A 15010-nucleotide genomic window follows, 5' to 3' on the forward strand; every position below is an offset into this window, starting at 1 on the left:
AGGTGCTTCATTCCCAACCTAGCGATGTGGACGCAGTAACCTATATACTACATAGTAATACCGATGCATCCCGACGATGCATGTCCAATACCCCAGAAGTATTCAACCCCCGGGGCTACTAGTCATTAGCCACATCATGTCGTGTCGTTCGTGAACACATAAGGAGGGATTTAATCCAGAAATCCCATTTCGTCCGACATGACCTGCTCCAAGGTTCGAGGTTGTTTACGGTCCGCCCCTCGCACAGGCGGCCATGTCAGCATCTGAGCCCGCAGAACTTCCGCACGGTCAATTGCGGAGGAGATATCACTAGGAAAAGGTAAGCAAACGTGTCCTACTTGGCCTGGGTGAAAGAAGGGAAAAGGGGCTCATACTCGACGCTGGTGGCAACCACGTAGCCTTGTCTTTGTAACTCACGCGCGAGTTCGTCTTGATGATTGTCTTTGAGTGTTTGGTTTGGAACGACCACAAGAGGCACGCCCAGCCGCAATCCTGCGAGAATGCTGCCCGATCCTGGGACCAAACGGTCAAGTTAGTCTTCGCCGATTTCAGCCAACTCCCATCTGCCAGGGAACGGGCCATTGAATACCTGCATGGCTAACAATCAATCCACCGCTGCGACCCTCTGATGGACTCCCTTGTGCTAACCGCATCTCCTGGTCAAGTCCGGCGTGATTAAAGTCGAAGCCATCGATCTCAATACCGTGACGGCCTGGGCTTCCCGGGGGATGTCGTTGGAGACATTCTTCAAAGACAGACCGGCTGTCTTGACCATACTGTACCAGGAGGTGAGTGTAGCCAGCCTGGTGCAAAGCGCCCAAGAATGAGTCCTCTAGGACGGCTCGCACGAGCTGATGGAATGAAGCGGTAGCTCCCACCGTCACGAAACACAGCTTCATGGGTGGGCGACGACTGGGAAAAAGGCTTGCGGTCACGTTTCAAGCCAAAGCATAGTACTATCTTCGAAGACAGATCCGGGAGTCAGTCTCCTCGAAAGAAGTGGGAGGGAGAGTAGATGAAACAAGTTGGTAGTACGTAGCGTGACGAATCATCATTCGCAAAAGAGTCTCCGAAGGCGGTGAGCAACCCCCTTCCCAAACCGGATTAGCGCAGGTCACCTCCAACTTCCACCGCAGAGAAAAACATCGCCGAATCCTTCGTCCAGCCGACAGATTTCCTGCGCATCCCTCCCCTCACAATGGCCTCCGTTGCACGGTCCCTGGGCAGATCGGCCCTGTTTCTGACCCGGAGAGGCCCCCTGACTTTCCCGTCCCGCTCGTTTGGCGCTTCTGCCTCGCGCTTCCTGCCCGAAGACCCGCCAATTCCGCCTGCTCCCCGGGAACCTCGTCCGGAGGACCTGCCGCCCATGGCGGAGTACTCGCCCGATCTGCTGAGCAAGGAGGAGCGTTCGATGTATGAGATGATGTCGCCCGAGGAGAAGGCGCAGTTCGACGCCGAGAACCGGCGCCTCGTGGAGGAATTCAACGACCCGCAGAAACGGGCGGCCGCCTTCGCCGAGATCGAGAAGTCTGTATCGCAATTGGAGAAGGACGAGCCCATGCGGTTTGAGGACGTGCGCGAGAAACGCGCTGGCTTCTGGGCCGAGGAGGAAGACGATGAGTTCGGTCTCGTCGAAGATGCCGACGAGGACTTCAACGACGACGAAATCACCTCCATGGCCCACGCCGAGGTCGAGCTGCACCGTGAAATCAGAGAATACGCCCGCATCGCAGCCTGGGACATGCCGTTTCTAAGCAGTAAGTGTCTCCTGCTGTTCTATGGTGCTGAAGACTGAATCGCTAACCTTCCCAACCCACTAGATCTGGCTAAGCCTTTCACCCTCCCGCCCCAAACTCACATCCTCCGCTTCCGCTACACCACATACATGGGCGAGCAGCACCCGGCCGAGAACAAGGTGGTCGTCGAGCTGAGCACCAAGGATTTGATCCCGAAATATCTCTCCGAGGCGCAGCGTCAGACATTCCTCAAACTGGTCGGCCCGCGCTACAACCCCGACACTGACATTGTCCGCATGTCGTGCGAGAAATTCACCTCGCGGGCCCAGAACAAACGCTATCTGGCAGATCTCGTCAACAGCCTGATTAAGGAATCCAAAGAAGGCGACGCGTTCGCCGATGTACCCCTCGATCTCCGCCACCACAAGCCAAAGATCAGACACCGGTTCCCGGAGTCTTGGGTGATGACTGAAGAGCGCAAGAAGCAGCTCGAGGCCCGACGGGCCGAACGGAAGCTCCGCCAACAAGATGGACAGGGCATTGTGGACGGCAAGGCGGTTATTGCCCAGGCCACCAAGAGCTTGCCCTCCCTGAACCCTGCGTTGAACGCCAAGGCCACGGAGGAGCGGGAGAAGGTTGCCGTCAAGGTCTCCGCCAAAGCGCAGAAGAAGAGATTACGGTGAAGGAGGTCTACAGGACGGGAGCGGTTGGGAGATGTATATTTTTGTTTCATGGATGCTTTTTGTATTCCGAAATATCAGGGCGGCGCATACTCGCAAGGTCACATTAGACTTATTTATCCAATGTATTATATTTTCTTCTATGGAGCTGATTGAATTCCCCGTCTGGACAACACATGTTGCTCCTGTTGGGACCATACACGTTGCCATTGCACACCCCGATATGGAATGAGAGGATGTCGTACTTTCACATGTCACCTGCATTCTGTACAACATTTTTGATCTAGCCTCCCTAGCGACACATGTTACGGTGCCGTTGTGGGTGAGACTCCAGCCCATCTAGCTGTGGTACATACGGAGACCATTTCCTACAGCTTGATAGGGCTCGTTGACAGGCCGACCATATAGACAGAATAATTCCCTGCTATAGTACACTTCGTACAAGGCCATGTAATTAGAGACAAAGGAAACAGGCTAATTAGAAGGGAATACCGTCCGAGGCAGACAAGAAGAGAAATGTCACACATAAATCATGCAGGCGGAACCATAAGGAACCAAGGATGGCTCTAGTTTACCACGCACTGCTACTTGTATCCTGGCTTCCATAGCATATCCATCAAACGAATGTGGTGTCATCCAACAACCGAGGCATAAGAGAAAGAAAAACCGACAAGCAGCAGTAACCAGCACGGATTGTTCAGCTCATCTTTTGCCGCATTCACAGTCGAGAAATGTAAAAGACAACAACCTCCGCCCATCCCATCCATCGACGAAATCGTGTGGCCAGGGGGGGCATAGGTATATTTAGCGGGAAAGAGAAAAAATTACTGAGGCAGAGTTCATATCTCGTAAGTCCGTTTATCATATGTATCGTCGACCGTCCAAAGAGGTCTTTTTCATGTCGACAGGAAAGGTCGGGATTGATATTGCGACAGATCCAGGCCACTTAACTTTTGTTGTTCTCACCGGAAGATCGTACATGAAAAAAAGGACAAGACCGAACACCGCGTGGCCGGTAGTTTACTTTCCGTAATCCAATGACATACTGTAGTAATCGTCGGAGGACGACTCATCAGACCGCTTGCGCTGAGACTTGTTGCTACCAATAGGGGCGGGTAATCCCTTGGAGTCTTTGCCATGGTACTTTGTGCGAACACCGCGAGGGCTAGATTCGGATGACAAAGAGGTACCAGAGTGCGCCGACGGAGAAATGCCGCGAGCGGGAGAACTAGACACCATAGTGCTCTCTGGTCCGCCAGCAGAAGGACTCGCAATAAGAGAGCCAGCCGTATCCTTCGAGACGGCAGACGCAGCGCTCGAGGACGCGGTGGCACGTGCATGGTAGGTTCTGAAAGAGTCCAGATCGGCTTTTTCGAGGCTGACATCAGACCGGGGCTGGTACAGGCGGCGCGACTTGGGCGTTTTCTTGGAGCGGCTCTGAGTTGGATGGGTCTCGAAGGCAGGGACATAATCCGAGTTGGGCATCATGGTGGGTGGCATGAGAGACTGCAGGTTACGGATCATGTCTTCGCGCTGAGTCCGATCGACATTTTCTATGGGGGCGTTCTCTCTGGTGTCTGGATAGTTGAGATTGTTGACGCTTCTGGCCAGGGCGTCCAAAGAAGAATACTCTGGCAAGGGATCAAACGAAAGAAGGTCGATCTTTTTGTTTGCATGTCTCGGTCCATGCCTCTGGTTTCCGGATGTTCTAGGTGAGCCAGTGGAGGAGATGTACACACCGCGGGAGTGACCAGGTGCCATGGGAGAGTTCTGAGAGGTGAGATAGTTGCTGGACTTGTGTTTGCTGGGCTTTTCAGACTCGGAGACATCGACTGTCCCGATATTTTCCAAGCGAGATGGATACTGAATAGCTTTGATCGGCCCATGGTCAGACCCTTCGTCCTTCCAGCTCTGGCTATGAGCGATATGAGAGCGTGGATGCGCATGTCCGTTGGGCAGAAGGCTGGGAATGCCGTATTTCTCGCGATACCAACGGGGGATGTCACGAAGGCCAAGCTTTTCCAATGTTCCGGGATCGGAAGGCATCTCGTGTTTGTAGAGACATCCTGGAACTGCGTTGAGCGGGATGGGGTTGGCAGGCAGGATGTGTGGTCTCACCTTGCTGTTGATAGTCGCACTCTCCGTGACGGATCCAATAGGAACAAAACTCCTTTTTCGAGTTATAGTGACCGCCCTGATAGCAGATTAGTCGCCATTGATTTCAACCCCAAACCAGGATGTATGCGCAAATTTCATCAACGCGTACCTGTCTCGAACCGCCGCTGCTGGTGGTGCTGGGGACTAACCAGCCGTTAGACGAGGGACTGGCCACACACCAATTCTGAGCAATGCCTTGTTGGAGAAGAGCGTTGGCAGCCATACGCTGGCTCGCAGGGGTAGACTCGTCGGCGGCCATTCTCATGAGAGAAGCCTGGAGGTCATAGTCACGGGTGCGGTGGGCGGCGGCGTTGGCGGACGAGGGCCGAGTCAAGGTGGGCGACATACCCTCAACAACATAAGACTGGGCTCGCGGATCCACTGTTCCCAGGCTAGTCATGCCCTGTGTATCATTGGGGGAGAGAACACGAGGAACACCACGGATCGAAATGTGAGAAGGGAGGTCGTCTACCGCGATTAGAGGACTGAGAGTGCCGTTCGGGCGGGTACAGAAGAACTGAGGACGAAGAGAAGAAGCCATGATAGACAGACTGAGGCTGAACCAGATCTGAGATTGTTTTTCTTTTTAGATAGATGGCGGATGTAGCTGGCGGCTGAGAGAGTTGGAAGGATCAGTACTGAGATGCAGAGTGGATGGAGAAGCGATGTGAGATGGACGAGGTGACAAACCACGAGGGGGGAGGAGGAGAAGAGAGAAAGAGAGGGGGGGGGAGAGAGAGAGAGAGAGAGAAATAGGAGAGCGAGAGAAGAGAAACAGAAGATGAGAGAAGACGTCAGAGGGCGAATGTGCTCAGTTTTACCAGCACAGTGAATTGCACGCACGCATCGAACGGTTGATATTCATTCACCGGGGGAAATCCAGCACCAGACGTCCGAAATCCATCCACGGTGCAGATACGGCGATTACGTCCGATCTGCAATCAATCGATATATATGGGATTCAAAAAGAAAAGGAATAAACGAAGAAAGAAGGAAAGAAAGAAAGAAAGAAAACCCGAGATGGGCAGAGATGCAGAAAACAACGGCACAAACCACGAGATCCTCAACCCCAGAGAAAAGCACAGGCGGAGAACAACGAAAGATAAGGTAAATAAAATGATACCAAAGGGGAAAACGTTAGAGAAAAGGAGCCCCAAAGTATAAAGTGGCCAGTGTTTGTTCGATGATGTTGGTCAGTACAACGTCCGTCCGGATGGCTGCAGCATCTGCTCTGCTCTCAGAAAACACACACGCATCGATCGTTCTCTGTCCGGATCCGGTGCCTGTCTCTTCCCTTTTGTCTTTCTAGGCCCCTCTTCTTGGTTCCTTTTCATTTCGGTTCATTTTCTAGACGGGCCTCATCCACCTGCTCTGCGGTTTGCGCGTTTCTCTTCCACGTGGGATTCAGAGCGACCCGGCTGTCGGGAGTACAGACCATGGTGGCTTTTCCGAAGGCATACGGGGACCCCCTCTGCAGGAGAGGGATCAATGGTGCTCTTGCACCTCCCGTTACTGCGAACGTGGTGTCATAGGGAGACAGCCCTGATCTTCTGTTTGAGCGGCGGACACCCAATGCACTCTTCCACCAACCACCGAATTGGACAAAATGGCCTGGAAACAAACGCTGCCAGAAGAGATCCTGCCTCAGACCTTGCGGATTTATTTGATAGCGCAGCTTTCTCAGTTGAACACGGTCGAAAGTGGTGAGCATAACCTTAAAATCTTAATGCGTCTATATGCGATTCCCTTTCGGGGGAAGCAAGATATTTCCCGAGTTGTGCCTTTCAATTGGGAGTGATCAACTATTGTACGGACGGGTATTGTGTCATTGTTCATTATGGTGTGTATCTATTGCTTTATCTATTCCACCCCCGGAGCCAAACGCCTGTTTCCACCTGGAAAACTAAAAAAATATCACCCGAGGTTAAAAAATGTCGGGCCAAAATTCAACAAACTCGTGGTTGGGCTTCTCTACAGGCTGGCCTGTATGGTCGGACCCCTGAGGGCCTGTAAGGTCAACAAAAGACGTCCCGAATGAAGCGGGAGTAACAGGACGGGGAGCTCCAGGAGTATTATTCCCCAAAGCCCTGGGATCTCCACTGCTAGAAATCACAGCAGCTCCTGGAACGCCAGCTGCAGAAAACTCATTAATACCATGAGTCCCTGGAAAAGAGCTAGTAGAAAGCCCATTGTATCTCGGAACTGCTGGTGTATTGGAAACCCTTGTAGCACCAGGAGGTCCAGCGACACCAGGAGGCTCAGAAAAACCGACCACGGTGGCAGCCGGACCAATGGGAGCCGCAGGAGAACTAACAGGAGCCCCAATGCCAGACATACGAGCCTGCTGTTTTCTCTCACGCTGGTTTAGATCGCCGCGAATGCCACGCAGGTACCTTCTGGCTTCCTCGACAAGCCTTGGGTCTTCTTTGCTATGCCTCAAAGCTTGAAGCATCGCATATACTTGTTCTGAGGATCTCAAATTCGGACAAGTTCGGGAGACACCAAAATGCGCCAGTCCACAAAGACCGCAGTGCTCGACGCCAGCCATTTTAAGTCGGCAAGACCCGACGGGATGGCTCTGGTTACATGCAATGCAGGTAGGGCCATGGTCGTTAAGGCCATCCATACTCTTAGGGACTGGCTGGGCTAACAGAAGGTCTTCATCCGCATGAACGCGCTGGAAAGGTCGGACTATGTCTATGTTAGTTCCGTGAAGAAGGCGAGTACCCAAGTTAACATACTTTTCGCTTTTTTCGCTGGCGGCTTTCGTTCCTCCCGTCCCCGTTCCCGTCTCTGTCTCAGATCCAGATTCAAATCCCGAGAAGCCAGGGACATAGCAGAACCAGACTCTGACTCTGACTGAGCCGCATCACCTGCTTTGAATTCGCCATCGGACTCCGGCCGAACCTTCTGAGGTGATACTTCCATTTCGTTGGTGGTATAAGTCACGGATGCCCTCTTTCTCTTTCCACGACCTAGAGTCTCGGCTTTTCTCCGTGCTTCTTCGGCCGCCGCCTGCTCTCGCTCTTTCAGAATTTTCTCCCAGACAGAAGGAGCAGCATCCCGACCTGAATCCTCTCCAGTGTCCTCGAGGTCATCATCGAGGCGGTCATTTGCCCACACTCGCGCAAAACTGAAATTAGATTCCGCGTTCTCATCCAATGACTTTGTTTGTTCCGCTTGACTGCGATCAAGGAGTTTGTCCACTGACTCGGAGTCATAATGGACATCTCCCGAATCATCATCGTCAAACAGCGCCTGAGCTCCATGGCGGAGAATCGATTCCAAATCTCGCCCATCATCTTCGTCTGAAACCATGCGGTCGATAAGAACATGATCAAGGACCATCTTCTTCTTTCCTATCTGCATGATCTTCTCTTCGGCACTGCCGCGAGTCATAAGCTGAAAGACGAGGACTTTGTTTTTCTGGCCGATGCGGTGGGCACGGGATAGCGCCTGCATATCTTGGTGTGGGTTGAAATCTGGGTCCATGATAATGACAGTGTCCGCGGTAGCGAGGTTGATCCCAACACCTCCTGACCTAGTAGACAATAAGAAGGCAAAATATGGCGAATCGTCCGCGTTGTAAAGATCGATCATTTTCTGTTTTTCGAGGGAGGACATTTTCCCATCAAGACGGCAATGCCACAGTCCAAGCCCATCCAGAAAATCTTCAATGATATTTAAATTATCCAGGAATTGACTGAAAATCAAAACCCGGTGGCCGCGCTGATGGAGTTTCGGCAACATCAATTCCAATAGTTTCAGTTTTCCGGCCGCATCCACCAGATTCCGGAACGATGCAGCTGTATCGGTTGTCCGTTCTTCAATAGCCTCGCTATACACGAACGGGTGGCACAGGCATTTGCGCAATTGCATCAGAATGTTGTTCAAATTGTGCCGTTCCGCTGGCTTCAACTCCTGCGCGCCTTGTCTTTGAAAAATGGCCTTGATGAGAAGGGGATTCTTCGCCAAAATGGATTTGTACAGTTTTTTCTGAACCACTGACATTGACACAGGAACGATGATCTGCACCACCGGTGGCAGAAAGGTAAGGACCTGTGCCTTCGTGCGCCGCAAAAAGAAGGGCCGGATCATGTTATGCAACTCCGGGATATTGTCTTTGGATAAGACCCCGTATTCCTCTTCCAGATGCTCCGCGTCTATCGTAGGGTCGCAAAATTGAAGCAGATTGAACAGTTCTCGGATGTTGTTCTGCAAGGGAGTCCCAGTCAACAATATTTTGAAAGGAAACTTGATTCGAGACAGGGCTTCGTATAACTGGCTCTTGTCGTTCTTCAACCGTTGCCCTTCATCAACGACGAGGCCCGCCCAAGGTACTTTGGATAGGACACGGCGCGAGGCATCATCTGCCATAGTCTCATACGAGGTCACAACGATGTGGCATCGTAAATCCGGGTCGCCATCACTAAACATCTCGTAATCTTGGGCAAGTTTCCGTGCATATGCAGAACCGTAATAGGTTACCACACGGATCGAAGGAACCCATGTTTTGATCTCCTTCCTCCAGTTGGGACACGTTGAGTTGGGGACAACAGCTAGAAAAGGCCAACATTTATGATCCTGGATCAAAGTTGCAAAGAGGCCAATGACCTGTATGGTCTTTCCGAGCCCCATCTCATCAGCGAGAATAGCATTTCGTTGGTGAAACCACATGTAGTACAGCCAATTCATGCCATCTTTCTGATAATCCATTACTTCTCCGCCCGTCATTATGTCTGGCTGCTTGTCCCTAGCCAAGTCTTTCTTGAAGTTTTGCTTCCTTACTAGAGACAAATGTTTTTTGAGCGACGCAGTGTCAGGGGTAGAGACGTAATCCCGACGGATGAAATCCTCATAGGCAGACTTGAAGTCATTCCATCTTTCTGTATCGCCTGGGTCCGGTGGCTCTTCCCATACCGATTCTTCATAAGCTAAGCCCTTGAATTTCACGTAAGCAGTAGTCACCTTATCTATGCGGGTTAGATCTGATTCGTGGCCTGCTTCATGAGTGTCATCATCATCCGAATACTTGACATCGAAGATAATGTCCACTCTCAGAAAGCTTTCAGGTACAGCTTCTGCTGTGGTCATTCGTGGGGCATTGCTCTTCTCTGACCTGTAAAAGGCCCGGAGCATGGCACCGTTCGCGACCCCGAAAACCCAAGTCCCGGGCATCCAAGTTACCCGTTTATATGACTTCTCCTTCCATTTTATAAGGTAATCTTTCTGTGACTCGGGAATGGCATCTGCAGAAGTTCCAGGGGTATAGCTCTTGTCGTAATTCGGTCGCCAAGCAACCATAGCACCAAGTTCTCCAGGAGCTGAGAAGCAGTCTTGACACTGCCACGTGGTTTTGAATGAATCCGAACAGTGTTCGGGATGGAACGCGCGATGACAAGTGGTGCAGCGGAAAAGCAGATTGCCAACATTGTTGACTCGATCACTGTCTATGTGTGTGGCTGGATCAGTTCCCCCATTTTCCTGACGCAGATGCTGCTCCTGTTTTGGAGTTAAACGCTCCCGAAGTGGTTCTGACATATTCCCTGGCACATTGCAGACGGCGCAGAAGCCTTGATGAGGGGCAGTGCGGTCTTTCTTGTGACCGACACCAATACACCGACGGCACTGTAGAAGAAACTGATCATCCGCAACTTTCGTAACCAGGTGCTCTCGAGTTGCTCGAGGTCCGAGGCATTGCTGGTGGAAAGCGCTAGTACATCCTTGACAGAAGACCAAAGGCCCCTTGGCATTATCGTCCCCGCGGCCATAGCAGACCTCACATATGTCTCGGTGATGCTGTCTGAACGGGTCGTTATGTGCGATCTTTCGAAACGCTTCTCTGGCCCCGAAAAACTTGGCTGATCTCGAAGAGTCTTCGTTTTCAGATATGTCGTCCTCAAGTCTTTCGCGTAGATTGAGTCGTAGCGTTTTGCGATTTCTCGTCGAAAATCGTGTTCCTTTTGGAGCATAATCGACGTCGATGTCTGGAGTGCCTGATAAGGATTTGCGGGGCCGACCACGCCTTAAGCCACGCTTTAACCGCCCTTTTTTTCTCGGTACCGCGGAGGATATAATGTCGTCGCTGGACGCATCACTCGAGGCCCCCATGTCACTGCCTTGTCCGTCGAAGAATCTTGTAAACTGGGTGTTCCTTGTGGAACGTCTCCTTGAGGCAAGTGATTCTGCCTCGGAACTACAGCTCTCGCCAGAGGATGTCATCATCGACTCGGATGCAGAGGAGGTGCTGTATGTTTTTCCCGAATTTTGAAACCGAGTCAAGGCTTCGGCGCCATTATCGAAGGTCTCGAGTGTGGAGGATGTCATCTACAAGAAAGGAGCGTCAGAAAGGTAAGACGGTAGGGCGATTGAAATGAGAGAGAATTCAAGCGTGACTTACTGTTTCAGTCTCACCACTTCTCAACTTGACCGAGTACAGACCTGTATTGGTCTCCCGTATGACGCAGCGCACATCAAAGTGGCCAGGGAGGAACTTGTACTCATCGGCATCAGGAATTGAAGGCACCTCCACAGCTATCACCTGTGATCCCAGGGCGCGCTGTTCCTCTGGGGATTTCGACTTCGTCTCAGGCTTTGACATAGAGAACAAATCCGAAATCAGTTGCTCGTCAAGAGTACTGGACGTGTCGGGGTCCATTATGGGCGGGAGTTCCAGTGAGGTGTGAAGGAGAGGTGAGATATGAGATGGGTATAGGCCACAGAGTTCAATTCATGAATTCATGATGAAGTGAATGACTGAATGAGCGACGAGGGAGAGAAACGCGAGGGGACAGTAAAACTGTCCTCTCCAACCGAAAGTGTTAATGCATATCTCGATTTCGTACTAGGTAATATTGCGGCGATCCCCCAACGCGTTTCTGGCGTTGCGGCGCGATTTCCGGAACAACATTGATGCGCTTATCTTATCGGACCGCCCAAAAAAGAAATCCAGCGTCGAGCTTCTTTCAATCGGTGTATAGGCTCTGTCTGCTTCCTCTACTTGCAATGTCCTTTTTTACCTCACTCCGGGTTTTCAGGACTCAATACCGGTTCCCATCCACTTCTCTCCCCTGCCATAGCGTGAGATGTGCCTCCCTCAATTCTGCAATTGGTCGTGGTATCCGCAAGAGCCGGATTGTGGACGATCACTCATCACCACGTGAAACTTGGAGAAGTAGGGGTAACCGGAATCGATCGAACAGAGACTCGACAGTTTTTAAGCATAAGGAACTGGATGAAGCATGGGACGAGGAAGGCTTCGATGAAGATGAGTTCATCAAAACAGGCAATTTCCGCGCATTGCCTCGCGAACACCAGCGATTTCGGAACAATCAGAAGGCTTCCAAATCATATCCTAAAAGAGAAGACACTTATCTGGATGTAACTGAGGATCCCGCTTCGAAACAGCGCCCGTCCAAGCAGTCCCATCATCGCTACACGGATAGGACCCCTGAACGGGTGAAATCCAACGTCTCCGTACCAGAGTCCATGCCTTTCACCACCCCCGCGTCGCAGTTCCTGTATGGAACGAGCGCCGTGGAGGCCGCTTTACGGTGTGGTCGGCGTCAGATCTATAAGCTTTATCTATATCAGGCCGCCGATGAGCAACTCAGTCCTGCAAAGGTTGCCCTCCGAAAGCTAGCCCTTTCGAAGGGCGTCCCCGTCAAAATGGCGTTCGCAGGTTGGAACCGTTTGTTTGACAAAGTCAGCATGGGTCGTGCTCACAATGGATGTGTCCTTGAGACCTCGCCTCTTCCGAGGTTGCCGGTGAAGAGCCTACTACAGGCGTCGCCGGCGGAGGATCATTTCAGTGTGGAGTTGGCTGCCCAATCACGCGAAGAAGCGGTTGTAAATGGCACTAATAATCGCATCACGATAAATCACTCGCATCTTAGAAGAAGATACCCGGTTGTTGTGTTGCTTGACGGCGTGGTTGACCCGGGGAATCTCGGTGCTATCGTTCGTTCTGCATATTATCTCGGAGTGGATGCAATCGTCTTCGCTGGCCGAAACTCAGCACCCTTGTCAGCTACCGCCATCAAGTCCTCTGCCGGTGCTGCGGAGAACATGACACTATTACAAGTCAGTAATGAGGTGGACTTCATTCGACGGTCCAAGGCTGTCGGATGGCGATTTTACGCGGCAGACGCCCCCAGCTCTACATCGAGATATGTTGATCCTTCGCCAGCTACAGATAGTCAAGGCAGCGAGAGACCAAAGGGGATCATCGGTGACGCACCAAGCGTCATCATGCTTGGGAGTGAGGGAGATGGTTTAAGCTCACATATTCGATCCCACGCTGACGCTACCGTGAGCATTCCGGGAAGCAGGCTGGGTGGAGCTATTGGCCTTGAGTCCGACCCGGCAAGGGTGGATAGTCTCAACGTGAGCGTCGCGGCAGCGCTCCTGATGGAAATGTTCTTGCGCGTACCTCTTGCCCTGGCTGATGCACCGCCGAAAAGACATTCTCGATGAGTGATGTATGTTTATGAAGCGAGATAATGCTGTAAAATATCACTGTACATACATATATACTTCCACTATGAAGATCTCCTAATACCAATGGCTCTGCTCGCCCGCATGAGGATCAACCCTTGTTTCAAGCCCCCATTTGCGCGACACCGAATCGATCACCACCGATGTCGAAGATCTGTTAAATATAATGTCAACGTTAGGAGCAACCACGGTATATCTGCATCAACGGTGGGGAGTTTACCGCATAGATTCCTTCCAGGAAATTGGCACCGAGAATATCCAGCTTTCCTGTCCCACGACTTTGAATTCCTCCGTAAATATACCCGGGCTTGACTTCTGCAAACCCCAAACCTACCTTGGGCATGGTGAAATGCCTCCCCCCTATATCCAAACGGATAGAAGGTCGCTGGTCAAAGGTCACACTAGAGGGAAATATAAAGCCCTGGCATTCATTATCATAGAATGCTCCCGGAATGGCATCGTAGATCATCTGGCAAAGAGTATCATCAAGTAACGTAAGCTGAGCGTTGGTGTCGGGCATAGCAAGATTCATCGGACGGTCCATAACCTTCTCTCCAACCGTGACGGAAGTCGAATCGAACGTCCAATAACCGCGGGTGCTATCAACTTCAGCGTAATGTATGCTTCCATTACAATCATCCACGACGTCTTGGTCAATATATCCAAATGAGCAGAACGGCTTCGAGCGGCCCCATATGCCCACCTTCACTGTGAAGAGCTTTTGGCTTTGTGCGAGTTCTTTCTGCCCCCATATTCCGTCCGCAACGCCTAACATGTCCGACCAGTAGCTATGAAGAGACATTCCTAGATATCCATCTCCTGAAAACCGGTCATAATCGGATGACATCATGTTTACTAGTTCGATCTCCTGGTTCTTGATCATCATGTCGCCCAGGGTGACATTGTCGGTACCGATAGGTCCTGATAGCGATGAGCCGTCCACTTCCACAATCTTCCAGGGTCCTCGGTTGGCGGGTTTATGGAATGTAGATGATTTTGAGGGATCAAAAACATGGTGGAACCCTGTTTGGGTGAGCTCTGGAGAGCGGACCTGCTTGATGTTAGAATGAGACGGCTCCCCCATATTGGATATAGAGAAATGCGTAAACCTCATACCCATAGGTCAGGAGATGCAGTGTCAATAACTAAGTGTACGGTTTGTGCTGGTGTTCCGATCTGCACAGGTAGAAAGTACGGCGCGTCCTGCTCTATATCATCCACCCCCGCCTGTTCCATTTGACCGTCTGGGAGATATTTTCGTATCGTTGGTTGGAATCGGATACGGCCGCCCACAGGCTTGTCAGAGAAAGGTCGACCGGTCTGACGGATAACATGACCGAAGCTATATGGGCCGTCCTTTGTTGTACGGAGCCGGTATTTGCGCATCAAATGGACGTACGACTTGGTCCCAGATCTTTGATAGTTTGGGTTCGTCACAAACTCGACCCTGCGCGCCATGATTGGAATAATTGTTGGTTATCTGTTAGAGAGTGGACAGATGGTTGGTAGAGGCGACAAAGACGTCGGCGGGGAAGGGAACGTTCATCTGCCTCCGTCACGGATCTATCCCGGTCACAGCATCCAATGACATAATAAAGTGGCCGTATATGATATGATTCATATATACCCTGCATGTTATGGGTATTCCGCCCCACCAGGGAGGACGCTCAGGCTCTGCTCACTGGGTACAGCACGTAATCATGTTCGCGGAGGCGATAACCAGGACAGCTTACTTCGAGACAAGAATAAAGTACTTGTCAAGGCCGATACCCTAAATAGAAAATAAGTCGACCTTTGGAAGAAGTGAGTTAGATTGAACTCTATGTAGCATTTTGCTTCTACTTATAAACGGGGTCGACCGTTATACAACTGTCTCAGGTAGTTTGGGTCCAGGTCATGGCAATGGCTGAGCAGCGAGAAACTTTTAGACCCAGAAGGATA

General features: G+C 51.4%; 6 protein-coding genes across 6 annotated transcripts; 2 read left to right on the forward strand and 4 right to left on the reverse strand.

The window, feature by feature from the left end:
- Nucleotides 1–2: 2 nt before the first annotated feature.
- On the reverse strand, nt 3–1025 carry alg13 (N-acetylglucosaminyldiphosphodolichol N-acetylglucosaminyltransferase catalytic subunit ALG13). The gene is made up of 3 exons (XM_073688593.1): nt 590–1025; nt 375–513; nt 3–309 (listed from the first exon to the last, which is right to left on the reverse strand). The coding sequence occupies exons 1-3, from the start codon at nt 897–899 to the stop codon at nt 171–173; spliced, it is 588 nt and encodes a 195-aa protein (XP_073551578.1). The 5' UTR covers nt 900–1025; the 3' UTR covers nt 3–170.
- A 129-nt stretch (nt 1026–1154) lies between these two features.
- On the forward strand, nt 1155–2587 carry BDV59DRAFT_171627 (mitochondrial 37S ribosomal protein mS35). The gene is made up of 2 exons (XM_073688594.1): nt 1155–1757; nt 1821–2587. Exons 1-2 carry the CDS (start codon nt 1199–1201, stop codon nt 2417–2419), a joined length of 1158 nt encoding a protein of 385 aa, XP_073551579.1. The 5' UTR covers nt 1155–1198; the 3' UTR covers nt 2420–2587.
- Nucleotides 2588–3436: 849 nt separating this feature from the next.
- Nucleotides 3437–5114, reverse strand: BDV59DRAFT_199163 (uncharacterized protein; the record flags this gene model as incomplete). Its single annotated transcript, XM_073693306.1, has 3 exons — nt 3437–4482; nt 4535–4610; nt 4683–5114. The coding sequence occupies 3 exons, from the start codon at nt 5112–5114 to the stop codon at nt 3437–3439; spliced, it is 1554 nt and encodes a 517-aa protein (XP_073551580.1).
- Nucleotides 5115–7048: 1934 nt separating this feature from the next.
- On the reverse strand, nt 7049–11231 carry BDV59DRAFT_199164 (putative chromatin remodeling complex subunit (Chd3); the record flags this gene model as incomplete). The annotated part of the gene is made up of 4 exons (XM_073693307.1): nt 7049–7151; nt 7225–7264; nt 7315–10900; nt 10974–11231. The coding sequence occupies 4 exons, from the start codon at nt 11229–11231 to the stop codon at nt 7049–7051; spliced, it is 3987 nt and encodes a 1328-aa protein (XP_073551581.1).
- A 347-nt stretch (nt 11232–11578) lies between these two features.
- On the forward strand, nt 11579–13048 carry BDV59DRAFT_199165 (RNA methyltransferase; the record flags this gene model as incomplete). Its single annotated transcript, XM_073693308.1, has 1 exon — nt 11579–13048. One exon carries the CDS (start codon nt 11579–11581, stop codon nt 13046–13048), a length of 1470 nt encoding a protein of 489 aa, XP_073551582.1.
- A 153-nt stretch (nt 13049–13201) lies between these two features.
- On the reverse strand, nt 13202–14658 carry BDV59DRAFT_171631 (aspartic peptidase domain-containing protein). The gene is made up of 2 exons (XM_073688595.1): nt 14186–14658; nt 13202–14120 (listed from the first exon to the last, which is right to left on the reverse strand). The coding sequence occupies exons 1-2, from the start codon at nt 14525–14527 to the stop codon at nt 13245–13247; spliced, it is 1218 nt and encodes a 405-aa protein (XP_073551583.1). The 5' UTR covers nt 14528–14658; the 3' UTR covers nt 13202–13244.
- Between the last annotated feature and the right edge of the window lie 352 nt (nt 14659–15010).

This window comes from Aspergillus ambiguus (genome assembly GCF_047715705.1).
Source record: "Aspergillus ambiguus strain CBS 117.58 unplaced genomic scaffold BDV59scaffold_4, whole genome shotgun sequence".
NCBI lineage: Eukaryota > Fungi > Ascomycota > Eurotiomycetes > Eurotiales > Aspergillaceae > Aspergillus > Aspergillus ambiguus.